The sequence below is a fragment of the Trichosurus vulpecula genome, chromosome 7 (assembly GCF_011100635.1).
Source record: "Trichosurus vulpecula isolate mTriVul1 chromosome 7, mTriVul1.pri, whole genome shotgun sequence".
Taxonomy (NCBI): Eukaryota; Metazoa; Chordata; class Mammalia; order Diprotodontia; family Phalangeridae; genus Trichosurus; species Trichosurus vulpecula.
Window position 1 is genome coordinate 132,033,846 of NC_050579.1, and position 15,057 is coordinate 132,048,902.

General features: G+C 36.9%; 1 protein-coding gene across 1 annotated transcript in view; it reads left to right on the top strand.

Annotated features, from left to right (window-relative positions):
• Positions 1 to 15,057, top strand: part of ARHGAP18 (Rho GTPase activating protein 18) — a 174,219-nt gene that overhangs the window by 88,341 nt on the left and 70,821 nt on the right. Inside the window, exons 2-3 of the mRNA XM_036767994.1 lie at positions 9,057 to 9,256; positions 12,787 to 13,022. Of these exons, the coding sequence (XP_036623889.1) occupies positions 9,057 to 9,256; positions 12,787 to 13,022 (436 nt within the window). The remainder of the gene's footprint in view (positions 1 to 9,056; positions 9,257 to 12,786; positions 13,023 to 15,057) is intronic.

Here is a 15,057-nt window from a genome sequence, read left to right on the forward strand (position 1 = left end):
GGACAGAAAAATTGTCTCCTTCAACTCTTGCTAATTAATGGTTAGGGTGCTTGACACAGGGATTTGCAACGCCCGTTAAGTGATGGCTGGATCTTCAATAACCCTCCACACATTGCACTGTAGTCCAGAGTTTCTGTCTTATGGGAACTTTGCATTTTGCTTAATAAGAACAAGAACTGAGGGTGGGGCATGGTCTCATCTCTCTCTCTCTCCCCCTCTCTCACCCCCTTCTCCTCCCCCTCCCCCCCTTCTCCTCCTTCTCCCATCTCCCTGTAATATCAATTGATTTGGGACTTTCTTACTGTTTTAAAATGATTAATTAAGTGTCTTTGAGTCTTACTAGGTGCTAAGCCCCAGGCCCAAACCCCAATTAGGTGCTAAACCTATGTGGGTGTGAATTGGTAACCAAGGTGGGGCCCCAGGTGGGGCTAACTAAGGGAGGGCCTAGTTTACACATGAGTTTGAATGATAGGTTGGGGACATCAGAGGCTCTTAGACTGCCTCTTTGTGATGATTCTAGGTCACGTGGGTGAGTTGTATGTGTGACTCACCCCTGACCCTGAAAAAGATATAAAACCAGGGGTTGGCTTTCTCTTCTTCAGAGCTCTTACCCACAGCAGTGGTGGCTCCAGTGACTGTGGGCCAGCCCTTGTTATGAGCTCCCTGGCTGAACCTAGATATTGGTAACTATGAATCTGTATTTGGTCTGTCTGTCGATGTTTGTAATTAGTTTAAGGGCTCTCACTCTTGGTGGCGTTTGGAGACTCCCGGGCAGCTGTAGCTAAGAAGCCCTTCAGCTCGTAAACCTGACGTTAGAACTTTGTTAAACTCTGGTAACTGTATTGGGATTTGAATCAGACAAGATCTGTCTGTTGATGTTTGTAATTTGTATTTGTTCTGAAGTTCAGGGTGCTGGCTTTTCCCCCTGAACTAAGTGAATTGTATTTGTATGCAGAATTAAAGTAAGCTTGTCAACCCCTTAACGTTGCTTTCCTTGCTAAAGCAGATCAAAAGAACCTGTGCTTTTGCAGCGTGCTGGTAGCGTCCTTGTTGTTGGGCTTATGTTGGTCTTTCACCCCCACAACAGAAGCTGGCCGGATTGTTGAAACACTCCCCACACCCCACCCCCCCCCTTGGTGTCTTCATTTCTAAAATGGGGATAGTGGTAATTATTGTCTTTACCTTACCAGGGTTGTTGGTAAACAAAAGATTGGTAAATTACTATGTCAACTTGAATGTTATCACCTATTGGCTTATTCATATTTTTCTAGTATGTGAGGTGTTTGTTTGAGTTCCAGATCCTTATAAAGGAGTAGGGGAAGGAGATCCATTAAATGGAGGAGGGGTTCTTTTCATAGAGAAAGAGTATTGCTTACACAGCTGGGTTTGGGGGGTAATGCTTGCTCAGAGGAGGTGAGGTTCCTAGGAGGGTGGGGGGTGGGGAGGAGGAAACTACTCTTCATGCAGCTCAACCAGGTGGGAAATAATTGGGTGTTGATTGTAATATAAATGATTTCTTCGAGTGATTGTTTTCCCCATACCACATGTCTGGATCTCTCTTTTTGGCAACTTTTCTCTATATCTTTATGCTTTGCAGATGCTGCTTTGTGTTTTAAAACCCTGATTTCCAAAATAAACATAGTATCCTATAACATTTCTTTAAAATAGAATCGAAGAAAGTAGTAAACTGCTTTACTAAGAGACTTAAAACAGTTTGAAGAAGGCCCGGATTTCTTAAGTAGGTACATTTACTGAAGCACAGCATTCTTTAAATAGAAAAGAAATGACCACACATGTTTATTGATGTAAAAGGTAATTACAGAAAGTACAATGACATTCGTACAGAAAGTACAAAGTCCATGGCTGGCTGATTCCTACTTAGAAGTTATTGCTTTCACTGGGTGTATGTCTTCTTGTTGAGAGGGAAAAGTGAATTTTCTTGCCTTTGATGCCTTGGTGTTGGTCTCTATGCCCACAGACACCTGTCTGTTCAGCTCCTGAATCTTATCAGAGACAAATTATTAGATTCATTCTTCAGTGAAAAGTGACAGGGTTTCCTTTTTATTTAGGTTTTGAAAGCGTAAACTTGATAGGGAAGGTGTGTTTATGTAGTACTTTCTCCAAGTACCATTACTAGATACATTACTTTTTTCCACATATTCTATCTTAATGGAAATTTACTGGAAAAAATTTTTTTTCCAGGATAAACACATTCCTTTGGCAGTGAAAAGACTTAGCTGATTGTGATTCATCATAAAACTAAGCCTCCTCCTTGTGAAGAGATAAACCAAAATATCATTTTTCATTAATCATCATGGTTCAGCCCATCAGTCAACATTATTTACTGAAGCTCCAATTTATTCTAGGTACTCTTTAGACTTTTAAAAAGAAGTGTAGACATTGTCCCTGCCATCCAGAACCTACAGTACAATGAGAGAGACAAGAAGAACACAAAATGACCTGAAAAACACTAAAAACTTTATAAAGTGTAGGATACAATTTTAAAAGATCATAGCATAAGCCATAGAAATAAGCTTAATAATATTCCTTTGTGACAAGGCTGGAGAAATTGAAATTATGACACAAAGAAAATGTTAATTTAGGGTGACATAAATTTAAAAAAAAAGAAAGCTTGGGTTTGGTTTCTTTTGAAGTTTTTTTTTCTAATTATGTGTAGTTTACATTTTTTCCAATTTACATATAAAAACAATTTTTAACATTTATTTTTTTTAAATTTTGAGTTCCAAATTCCCTCTCTCTTCTTTCCCCTCCCTGAGAAGGCAAGCAATTTGATATAAGGTCACAAATATGCAGTCATGCAAAACATATTTCCATATCAGTCTCCAATTACATATAAAAACAATTTTTAACATTCATTTAAAAAAATTGAGTTCCAAAGCTTGGTATATTTTTAAGTGAGATTTAAAATATACTCATTTAAAAATTAGGATGGGAAGCATAAAATATTAGTTGATAAACAACTTTTAAACTTGTTGCAATCCTAGTCTTCTATGACAGTTAAAAAAATGAAAAAAGCCAAAAATAGGATAGAAAGAAATGGGAAAATTTTAAAAAATGGGGAGGGAAAAAGCTTAAACAGACACTAGGACAGAATGCAATAAAGAGAGCCACAGAAGAAAAGAAACGTACAATTCTGGAAACATCACAAATTACACTAAGAAAGAAACCTTAGGACTTCAGTGCAAACCTCTCATTTTCTAGATGAGGAAATCAAATGAGATAATGCATGAAAAACACTTTGCAAACCTTAAAGCACTATATAAGTGCCAGCTAAAAATTTCGGCATCTGTCTGTGTTAGGCTTCTGAGTTTAAGTATACTAGTCTCTTGCATAAGGGTTACAGGAAAGTTCTAAATAGCCTTTACAATTGAAATAGTCCTATGCTTCAACAAGTGCATATTCTAGTGGAAAAATAAGATGTTCACTTATGGGTGTACACAATATAAGGACATGATAGATTTTTGATGGCTGGCATTAGCAGCAGGTAAAGAAGTCAGGAAATGACGTCATGTAAGAGGTGGCTTTTTAGTGGAGATTTGAAGAAAGATTGAGACTCAGATTTGTAAGTGAGGAGAGAATGCATTCCAGGCTTGGGATGTACAAAAGACAAGACTGTGATGAGCAGCAATAAAATCAGTTTGACTGAAATGAAGAGTGTGTTTATGGGAGTCCTGCATAAGACTGGAAAGGTGGGTTGGAGCTAAATTATGAAGGTCTTAAAATGCCAAGCAGAGGAGTTTGCATTTGAACCTAGAGGTAATAGGGAGTCACTGGAGTTTATCAAGCAGAGGAATGACGTGGTCTGACCTGTGCTTTCAGAATCGTTTTGGCGTTTTCTGGAGGATGGGTTTCAGAGAGAAAAGACAGCAGGGAGACCAATTAGGAGGCTGTTGTAATAATCCAGGTGAGAGGGAATGAGGGCCTAAACTAGGGAGGTGGAGAGAAGGGGACTGGTGCAAGAGGTGTGGAGGGAGAATTGGCCAGACCTTGTCACTGTTTGAATAGGTAGGTGTAAGGGGGCAGACTATCCCGCCCACTTTGCCAAATGTAAGGGGACAAATCTGTTGTGCCCTTATGCCAATTGTAGGTTGGCATACCCTCTGAGGGAATACTGAGGTACCAAAGAAAGAGGGGCTTATAACAGCTTGGTATTAATGGGTTTTATTAAGGTTAATTAGGTTAATTGGGGGAGTATACTCATAAGAGGTCTATTATCTTGGACAAAACAACATCATGGATCCCTTCAACCCCAGGCCAGGACAGGTATTATATAGAAACAGAACAAAGAAGTATATTGTCAGAGGTATTTTTTTTTTGGAAAAAGATTAATTCTGTTTGGGGCATGTTCAATTTGAGATGGTAGTTCAAAGTGCCCAGTAGGTTTTGGTATGTAATGATTTAGTTCAAAATGTCCATAGGTGTTTGGTGATGCAGTACCAGAGCTTGGGGTTAGCACCTCTGGTGTGAGGGCTGCTCACCTGCTTTTGATATTTACCTTTCACCTGACTCTGACCTGTGGCTCCAAGAAGCTTTAGTATGCGCAGTGGGCATACCCCAGTAAAACCATCTTGGCAGATAGGCTAACTAAACCTCAAACCTGTTGGTGAATTAAGGAAATATCTACTCCAAGCATGTGAAGACTTCTCCAGCAGAATTGGCATATCTGAACAATTTGTTCCAACTATGCTGTGGAGTGCTTAGAGCTTGGTCAGACGTCCACAATGCCCAGGCCATCCATTGCATCCATTTGCCAGTTGTCCCTACTTTGGTCTTGCCACTGGACTTCTATGACTCTGGAAGAGAGAGTGAGGCTGATGCCTGTGCAACTCTGCCTTACTTAAATCCAATTCACAGGCAAGTCAAAACGTCACCCTGCGATGTCATTGGTCTTTTTGAAAACAAAGGATGAACAACAACAACCAGAGCTCTGGAGAAAGACTTGGGCTGTACCTATAGACTCGCAAACCATCTGTGTGGATAATTGAACCCATTGGGAGTTTATGAAATTATCAAAGGAATGTATGTAAATTAGGGAAAAGCTTTCTATAGGGAGGGGAGATTTCGTTTTTTTGGGGTTTTTTTGTGTGTCTTTCTGGCTCTCACCCAACACAACATCTAGAGCAGGGCTGTTCAAAAATACTGCCCGTGGGCTGCATGTGGCCCACAGTGTGATTTCATGCGGCCTGCCTGTGGGTTTTAATTTTTCACGAGCGAAAAAAATAAAATAATAATTTGCATGGAATGCGTATTAGATTTTTTAACTCCATCACTAATAAATAATCTCGTTGACATTAATTTTCTTTGGTGTTTTTAAGCAGTATTATGGGTGGAACACAGCACACAGAATTTTCAATCAATCTGTGGGATGCATTCAGTCTGTATGATGCAGACTAGTCAGTACGCACCTACTTTTATACTGTTGTATTGTCACTTTGTTGTTTTGTGCTTGCTTTCCGCTATTGATAACACGTGTTCCCCCATTTTCTGTTAGTGTACTGTATTTTTTATTCTGGGTGTGGCCCTCGAATAATTATTTTATTTTAATGTGGCCCTAAGATACCCTAAGGTTGGACAACCCTTATCTAGAGCATAGTAGGTGCTTGATGAATAAATAGGATGAATGATGACAACTCTAAGCACTTGTTCTACAGATCAGAGTAAAAGTAAAGGGAAGATTTGGCCTATGGGCTAATAGTTACTTTACTTCCCCCCCACCAATTTTTAAAATATCTTTGTTTAAAGTTTTGTGTTCCAAATTCTATACCTCTCCTTCCCTCCACTCTCCCTTCGCTGAGAGGGTAAACAATAAGATATAGGTTATACGTATGCAATTATGTAAAACATTTCCATATTAGTAATTTTGTGCAAGATGACTCCAATAAAAGAAAAAAATGAAAGAAAATGAAAAATAGCATTCTTCAGTCTGTATTCAATTAATATCAGTTTTTTCTCTGGAGATAGGGGAGTATGCTTCTTCAGTCCTTTGGGATTGTCTTGGACCATTGTATTGCTGAGAATAGCTAAGTCATTCACAGTTCTTCATTGAACAATATTGCTGTTACTGTATACAATGTTTTCCTCATTCTGTTCACTTCGCTATGCATCAATTCATCTAAGTCCAGGTTTTTCTGAAATCATCCTGCTTCTCATTGCTTATAACACAATAATATTCCATTAAAACAATATACCACAGCTTGTTTAGCCATTCCCCAATTGCTGGGCATCTCTTTGATTTCCAATTCTTAGCCCCCACAAATTTCTTCACTTTTGTAAGTAATTCATTGTAACAGTTTGACTTTTTAAAAATTAAAAAAAAATGTATTTTAATCACAGTAAATAGATATAGATTAATAAAATATTATCTTCTAGAGAGCTTATTCTAATGAGCTAATTCTAATTAATTCTAATGAGACTGATTTGTGATTAGCATGTAGAAAGTACCATCTCTTTCCTTGTTCTGCTCTTTTGGGTTTCCCATTTTGTCATCTTTCTCAAACTGTATATAAAGAGGGGATTGATTCTAAAGCCAGATGTCTTCCTCCTTTCTTTTGGAATCCTATGGTACTGTTTGCCTAACACTAGAAGGACCAGACACATCAATTGTTGCAAAAATTTTATTATAATTTTACTTTGAAATAAACATGTATATACTACATTTTCTTTGTCATGTGGATAGGAAAAAAAGTACTATATCCATCAATTGATGCAGCTTGGTCCTCTGAGATTTTCTTAATTGTAGGTCCTCTAACAAACCACTTTTTCATAATTAATGAAAAGTATATTTCCACCTGGTTAGAGGTCTAAATAATGGCCAGTATCAAATGAATGGTATTATTGTATTTATGTTTTTTTATTACATAGATGTACTAACAAATAATCAACAAACATTTATTAAGCTCCTACTTGTATCAGGCACTGTGCTGAGTGTATAAATACAAAAAAGAAAATAATCACTAATTTCGAGGAACCTGCATTCTATCAGGGAAAACATGTACAGATTGAGTTTGCTTGAATATTATATATGTGTATATACACATATGCTATTGTCGTTCAGTTGTTTAGTCATATTTAACTTTTGTGACCCCATGGACCATAGCATGCCAGGCCCATCTATCCTCCAGTATCTCTCAAAGTCTGTCCAAGCTCACGTTCATTATTTCCATAATGCTATGTATCCTCTATGCTTCCCTTTTCCTTTCTGCTGTCAATAACTCTTTTCCAATGAGTCCTGTCTTCTCAGTATGTGGTCAAAGTATTTAAGCTTCAGCTTCAGGATTTGTCCTTCCAGTGAAGAGTCTGGATTAATTTCTTTAAGTGGTGACTGATTTGATCTTCTTGCTGTCCAAGGGCATTTCAAAAGTCTTCTCCGGCACCGCAATTCAAAAGTGTAGATTTTGCCTTGCTCAGCTGTCCTTATAGTCCAACTTTCACAGCCAGGCATTGCTACTGGAAAAGCCATAGCTTTGCTTATATAGACCTTGCTTTTTAGTATGTTGTCTAGATCTACCATAGTCTTCCTTCCAAGGAGCAAGTATCTTTTAATTTCATGGCTGTAGTTGCTATCTGCAGTGATCTTTGAGCCCAAGGATATGAAATACGACACTGCTTCCATTTCTTCTCCTTCTGTTTGCCAGGAAGTAATGGGAACAATTGTCAAGATTATGGTTTTTTTTTTTAATGTTAACCTTCAAGCCAGCTTTACACTCTCCTTTTTCACCCTCATCAAGAGACTTCTTAATTCTTCTTCACTTTCTGCCATCAGAGTGATATCATCTGTGTATCTGAGATTGTCGATATTTCTCCCAGCAACCTTAATTCTGGCTTTTGATTCATCTAACAGCACATTTCACATGATGTATTCTGCATAAAAATTAAATAAATAAAGTGACAATATACAACCTTGGCAGGCTGCTTTTCCAATCTTAAACCAATCAGTTGTTCTATGTTTGGTTCTAGCTGTTGCTTCTTAGACTGCATACAGGTTTCTCAGGAAATTAAGTTGTCTGGTATTCCCATGTCTTGGAGAACTTGCCACATTTTGTTGTGATCTACACAATCTAAGTCATTAGTGTAGTCAATGATGCAGAAGTAGATATTTTTCTGGAACGCCCTTGCTTTCTCCATAATTTAGCAAATGTTTGGCAATTTGGTCTCTAGTTCCTCTGCCTCTTTGAAAACCACATATGTGCTCTAGATGAAAACTAATTGGGAAGATATCTCTACTAGCTTAGAACAATAGTCTAGAAATTAATGAATTGTCCTCGTATATAAACTTCAGTTCCAGTAGTGAAGTTTAATCTAAGTAAGGCTTTATGTTATACAAAAATGTTGATTCAGCTTGGCTTACTTATATGGAAAGTAGAACTACTATAGATTCAAATGTACTTGTCAAATTCTGACTCATTTTCATTGATTTATGATCAAAATTGGGTTTTATTAAGACACAACTTGTCGACTATCTCATTAAATTATAGGTAGTTATAGTTAAAGTTGAAAGATAATTCATGAAATCGAATTTTTTTCTTCCCTATTCTTCCCCAGGAGAACATTTAAAATTTTTTTTTGGAGGGAGGAGGCCAGGCAATCAGGGTTAAGTGACTTGTCCAAGGTCACACAGCTACCAAGTGTCAAGTGTCTGAAGCTGGATTTGAACTCAGGTCCTCCTGACACCAGGGCCAGTGCTCTATTCACTATGCCACCTAACTACCCTGAGCATTTACTATTTAGAGCAGAAAGATAGTTACTAATTTAGTCTCTTTATTTTATAGATGAGGAAATTTAAGCCCAGAGATCAAATGCCTTATCTAAAGTCATCACAAGGTAGTAGTGGCCAAGCATAATTTGATCCCAGGTCTCTGACATCCTAAAATTTAAATCATTCTACTGGTAAGATTCTCATATAAAAATGTTGTTGCAGACCAAAAGGAACTATTTTAATCTATTAGAAATTTAAGTATGTATTGCCAACTGAGACTTACTTTGTTTTAACTGTTTCTTATTATCCAATAATGAATTGTTTTCTTTTGAATTTATAGTCGCAGGTCTGGCCAATATACAATGAACCATGAAAGCTCCAAAAAAGTTGCAGAAAAGCCACCATTTGATCGATCAAGTTCCCAGGATTCGTTGGATGACTTATCTTTTGAGGACTATTGGACAGAACTGGAAAATATTAAAAAATCTAGAGAGAACAGACATGAAGAACAAGAAGAGGTTGTCGTAAAAGAGCCTGATGGTAATAAAATGTGGTTTTGGTCTATTTATATGTCAATGTAGCTAATGAGTGTAGGACAGAAGTGAAAATAGAAAAAAAATTCTTGAAATAACTTGCCTAAAAATAGGATTAATAACATTTCAACTTGAAAATTGTTAGGGAAGAGATAGCACACAGATTTAGTAGGCTTACGCAAATGGCAAACAAATGTGTTCTTAGTTTTCATGATCTCCTAAAATGCTTGGATATGATCTTTTATTGTTCATTTAAATTCTTGACAAAAATACTAGAATGAAAGGATATCAGATTTGAAAGTGACTAATGACTTCCTTTTTCATGGAACTGTGATATCCTCTGTTAAAATATAGCTTGTATTTAAAAGCATATATTAAATTTAACAGATCAGGACTAACACTACCCTGTTTATCCTTGTCCTTCTATGAATGTCATTCTTTTCTATATAATTTAAAGATGCTTTATTTACATCTTCATTTTCTTCTTTCTCTTTTTTTGTCATCATAATCATTCCTAATATACCCTTCTGAAAATAAACAAAAGGCCTCTTTTTTTGATAAAAATATACTCAAGCAAAACAGGTTGATATGCAAAGTTTTTGTCTGGAAATGTATATCTCATTATATACCTGCATTCCTCCATCTCTTTTCTAGAGGTGGGAAGCATGTCATGCAGTAAGTGTCTGAGGCCAGATTTGAACTCACGAAGATGAATCTTCCCTGATTTCAGGCCAAGCACTCTATCCACTGTGCCACCTAGCTGCCTCTTATGTATACTCGCAGACACAAACACACACACACACCACATTGTTATATTAAAGCAGATGCATAGTCCAATAATAACTTTTTGGGTATAATTCTAAATTACTTTCCATAATGGTTGGATCATTTTGCAAGCTCTAAACTAACTTCTTTCTATACTATCTCTGACAGTTGATCAGCTAATGACTTTTTGTCATAATGATTCACTAGAAGCAGCCATTCTATTTTTCAATAACTCTATTTGCAATAAATGTTTTCCTTATATTGATTTGCTGTTACCTTAATTGTATCTTCCATCCGTTGGCACTATTCTGCCCTATGGTACAAAACAGAACAAATCTACTCTCTCATTTCAATAGTCCTTGAAATGTTTAAAGATAGCTAGCTTAGCTTCTCTGATCCTCACCTTGTCTCTACTAAATAATCCTAGTTCTTCCCACTGATTACCATATCATAGGGTTTCCTGCTATCTCACAGTCCCCTTGCTCCTTCTCTGGAATCTATTTAGTGTATCTCTTTCACTTGGAAAATGTGATATCGAGAACCTTATAAAACTTTCTTAATGCAGTCTAACTGTTGAGCCCTCTTTGATCTGGAAATGATAAATTTCAGCACAGAGTCAGAGAAACTGATTTTTAGATAACTTTAAAATTATGGTAAACATTAGACTTTGAGCTTCTTGACGACAAGAAGTGTCTTTTGCCTTTCTTTATACCCTCAGCACTTATCACAGTGCCTGGCACTTAATAGGTGCTTAGTAAATGTGAGTTAATTGACTGATTTCTAAGTCTTTTTTTTTAAAATACAAAATGCTTCCTAGCCAGGTCTTGGGACAGCTAGGTGGCACAATGGATAGGGCACTGGGCTTGGAACCAGCAAAACTCATCTTCATGAGTTCAAATCTGGCTTCTGATACTTACTAGCTATGTTTCCCTGGGCAAGTCATTTAACCCAGTTTGCCTCAGTTTCTCATCTGTAAAATGAGCTGGAGAAGGAAATAGCAAGCCACTCCAGTATTTTTGCCAAGAAAACTGCAAAATAGGGTCATGAAGAATCAGGTATGACTGAAATGACTCAAAAACCACAACAAAGACAGGTCTTCATATTCCTATCACATATTTTCTGAGATGATTTAAAAAATAAAAACACAACATTTAGTGTAGAACTTGATCTTTGTTTAATTTAATCTTTTCTGCTTAGGCCTATTGTTCTAGGCTACTGAAATACTTTTGAATTCTAATTCTATTATCCATTGTATTTATTATCCTTTTCAAATTGATCCCTCTCATATCCCTTCACAAGTGGATAAACATGTCTTTTATGTTTTCATCTAAGCCAAATCAATGAAACAAATGTTGAACAGGACAGGACCAATTTTCTTTTTCTTTTTTTTATTGACAGCTTTAAAAAATATGTAACTAAACATACATAAACATACAAATAATACTTTGAACAGGGAAATATAGGTTTTTTTTCCGCACACACAGGCAGAAAAATAAATATGTAAAAGACAATGAACAAGAATGCAGTTTGTCTGAGGTAGTTTTCTATCAAGCTAAGCTGAAGTGTGGGTTATAGAAGGATGCTCTACAATTAAAAAATATTTAATGATGTTTTTTGTTTTGATGTCTCCATCATTTCCTGATATACTCTCCTACCTTGAATTCTCCTCTATAAAAAAATAAACAGTTAAGCAAAAACCAAAAGACATAACAGCAACTTCCTCTTGACCACACATTGTGTAACATTCCTCATACGTAGTCCCTCAATTCTCTTCCCACAAGAGAAAGCTAATTTCCAGTGCTCTTTGCCATTCCTGTAAAGACTTTCCAGGTTGATAGCAGTCCATTAATCACTATTCTTTAATTTTTTTCCAGATTATGATTTTGCTTACCCAGGATAATCTTTTATGTTAACAAAACTTTAAAATCTAGTCCAAGGGCTTATTTAAAAATTTCTGAACCTTTTTCTATTTAAAATTTCTTATACTTTCTTAAACCCATCTCTTAATTCTTACTCAATTTTCTATTTCTATGTCTTTGCAAGAGTTTTTCCAGAATACACAACCTATTAGGCCTGTTGTGATCATTTAATGACAATTTAAGAGAACAGGGCTCAGAGTCTCTAAGATTAGATTTCCATTTCTAACATATAATGACTGTGTGACCCTGGGCAAGTCATTGAACATCTGGTGCTCTAGGGACTTTCAGCTGCTGATATGTATTAGTAGTTATTTTTTTTCATAGGAATTCCCAATAAAATCACAGATCTGGCTTCAAAAAAAGAATTGTTATCTTGTAAATAGAACTGCCTAGTACTATTTAAAACTTGAAGAGTTTAAAGTTTTAAACCATGGAATCATTTAGTGACTGATGCTTTTCAGATATCTTCCTGGTAACTATTTCCTTTGCATATAGCAGCTAATTTTAGGAGTTCTTAAAATCTATGGTACTGATTTCTGGAATAGAGTGGACCCAGCTATAACATATGTTTTTCACCATTGACTTTATTCTTGGTGGTATAAAGAAATGGGGATGTTGGGAAATCTAAGGTCATTAGAATTTTCTTTATCTTGGTTCTGTAAGCAACTCATCTAAACATTGAGGTTTTGGTTGTTGGTTTGATAACTTTATTGACCAAACACTCTGATAATGTTTCTTAAGGGGTGGGGTGTGATGAAGTGAGAAGAAAGATTTTGTTAGAGTATGTTTTCCTGTATAATGGAAATTGTCTCAGTTTTTCTTGATTTGAGCATCATTTTCCCTCTTGATTTAGAGGGAGAATTAGAAGAGGAATGGCTGAAAGAGGCTGGTTTGTCAAACCTCTTTGGAGACTGTGCTGGAGATTCTCAAGAAAGCATGATATTCTTATCAACATTGACCCGGACTCAGTCAGCGGCAGTACAGAAACGAGTCGAGACTGTCTCCCAGACAATGAGGAAGAAAAACAAGCAGCACCAAATCCCTGATGTCAGAGACATCTTTGCTCAACAGGGAGAGTCAACAGAAAAAGTAAGTGTTCTTTTCTGCTGTTGGTTGGGTAATGTTAATGAAGACAAAAGATAACGGGTAAGTCTGGAAGTAATCCACCCCATATGCATAAAGAAGGATATATCTGTTCTTTTTGTTCTCTCACACTAATCTGGTTCTTTGATTTATTTGGACATTTTTGATAGTTGGATAGAGGTAGAGTGAGAATGAAAGCATCATTTCTCCAAGCATTTCTAGTTCTCCTCTTTCATACTTTTAGAATTAGTCCTTCTGTTATCCTTGAAGTTGTATTACTTCCAGCACTGTCCTCTTCCATGTGCACTTGGTCTAACCCTCCAGCCACCATCTTTGGTTTTTGAATTTTTTTCTGGTATTTCTACTCCTTCCTGTAGCACATCTGCAACTGTGATGTGACGATTCCAAATGTGGTAGTTCTTCTGTTGGCAGGGAAGAGTTTGTTATAAAAATCTTTACTTATCTTTGGTTTTTTTTGGTCTATTTGTTGTCCTTCATCCAGTTTCATTTTTAATGCCCTCAGCATGACTTTGCTTAGTTAGGTCTCTTGCCAAACTTGCTGTAAACTTGTTTTTCCCTGTGGTGCTTCTCACTGTTTTATGAGCCAATATTGCTCATAATCTTCCACCACCCTCCTCCATGAGATTTTGCAAACAAGTTTATATTCTAAACTGGTGTTGCCCCTAGCTGCCAAATCTTTCCTCTTGGCAAGGAGATCTTATAGGATCTCCTTAAGGAGAAGGGTGAGAAAATAGACTGAGCAAAATCTTTGTAATCACATGCCTACCAGTCTTAGTGAGCATGTCACCCCTCAAAGATGGTAACAACAATTTTTTTAAAGCAAAATTCTAGTAAATTCTTGAACCAGATGGTCTGGAATCTGCTGATAGAGACACCAGAATAGGAAAAAAAATGCAAATTAATAAAAATAGTGTTAATTTGTTCAAAGTCCACACTGAATTACAAAATAGATTTTTAACAAAATTATTATTAATTGAAATCTCAGTGCTCCTCATGAACCTGTATTGCACTTGTGATAATGTTTTATGCTTTTAGCAACTGCAGCAGATTTCAGCCAGCTGTGTTTATATGTACATGAACTACAGGAGTTGAGGGTGTATGGCTGCCTCAGTCTTAAATGCTTTCACATGAAGTCTTGCTGACACAAGGAAATTCACTACAGAAATGAATGCCATCTGCCCCGTCATCCTAGATTGCTAAAGAAAACATTTCAAGCCCAGTGCATGAAAATATGCCTTTAGATGTCGAAGTAGAAATATTGGCTGTATTTTCTCAGCCACAGAAGTATATTCTTCCAGTGACTTATCTGGGGAAATTGAGGTCACAATATTATTGTGCTTTTTTTTTTCTGGGCAAGAGTGGAGCAGCTCCATTCATGTGGACTGTACTTCCTTTGTCTGAAATTGCATATCCAGACGTGGGTATTCCTAGTTGGTTTTGACCAGTAATGGCAGATACAATATAGGAGCACAAACAGAAAAACACACCTGTTGCCTACTAACTTAGGGAATGTACTTCTCAGCATATTTCAGGTGGTAGACTATGAATTGTAATTGTAACTGTAACTAAGCTCCTTCCATTTTTCTGTGTTTGGGGAATACACATTGACTAATATATGGGAGAGGAATGATTTGGTGAACCTTAATTCAGTGTTGTTGTTTTTCAGTCATTTTCAGTCACGGCTGACTCTTTGTGATGTCATTAGGGGTTTTCTTGGCAAAGATACTGGGGCGGTTTGCCATTTCTTCTTCAGCTCATTTTACATCTGAGGAAACTGAGGCAAACAGGGTTAAATGACTTGCCCAGGGTCATGTAGCTGTAAATGTCTGAGGCTGGATTTGACCTCAGGTCTCCCTGACTCCAGGCCCTGTGCTCTACCTAGCTTTCCCATTAATTCATTACTATACCAGTGCTATTCAAATTTCGCAGAGTACATACAATAAAGAAAATTCAAATTGGCCTGTCCTGCCTGAGAGAAAGGATCAGCCACATTTGTACACTTTCCTGTAAACCCTTAGGG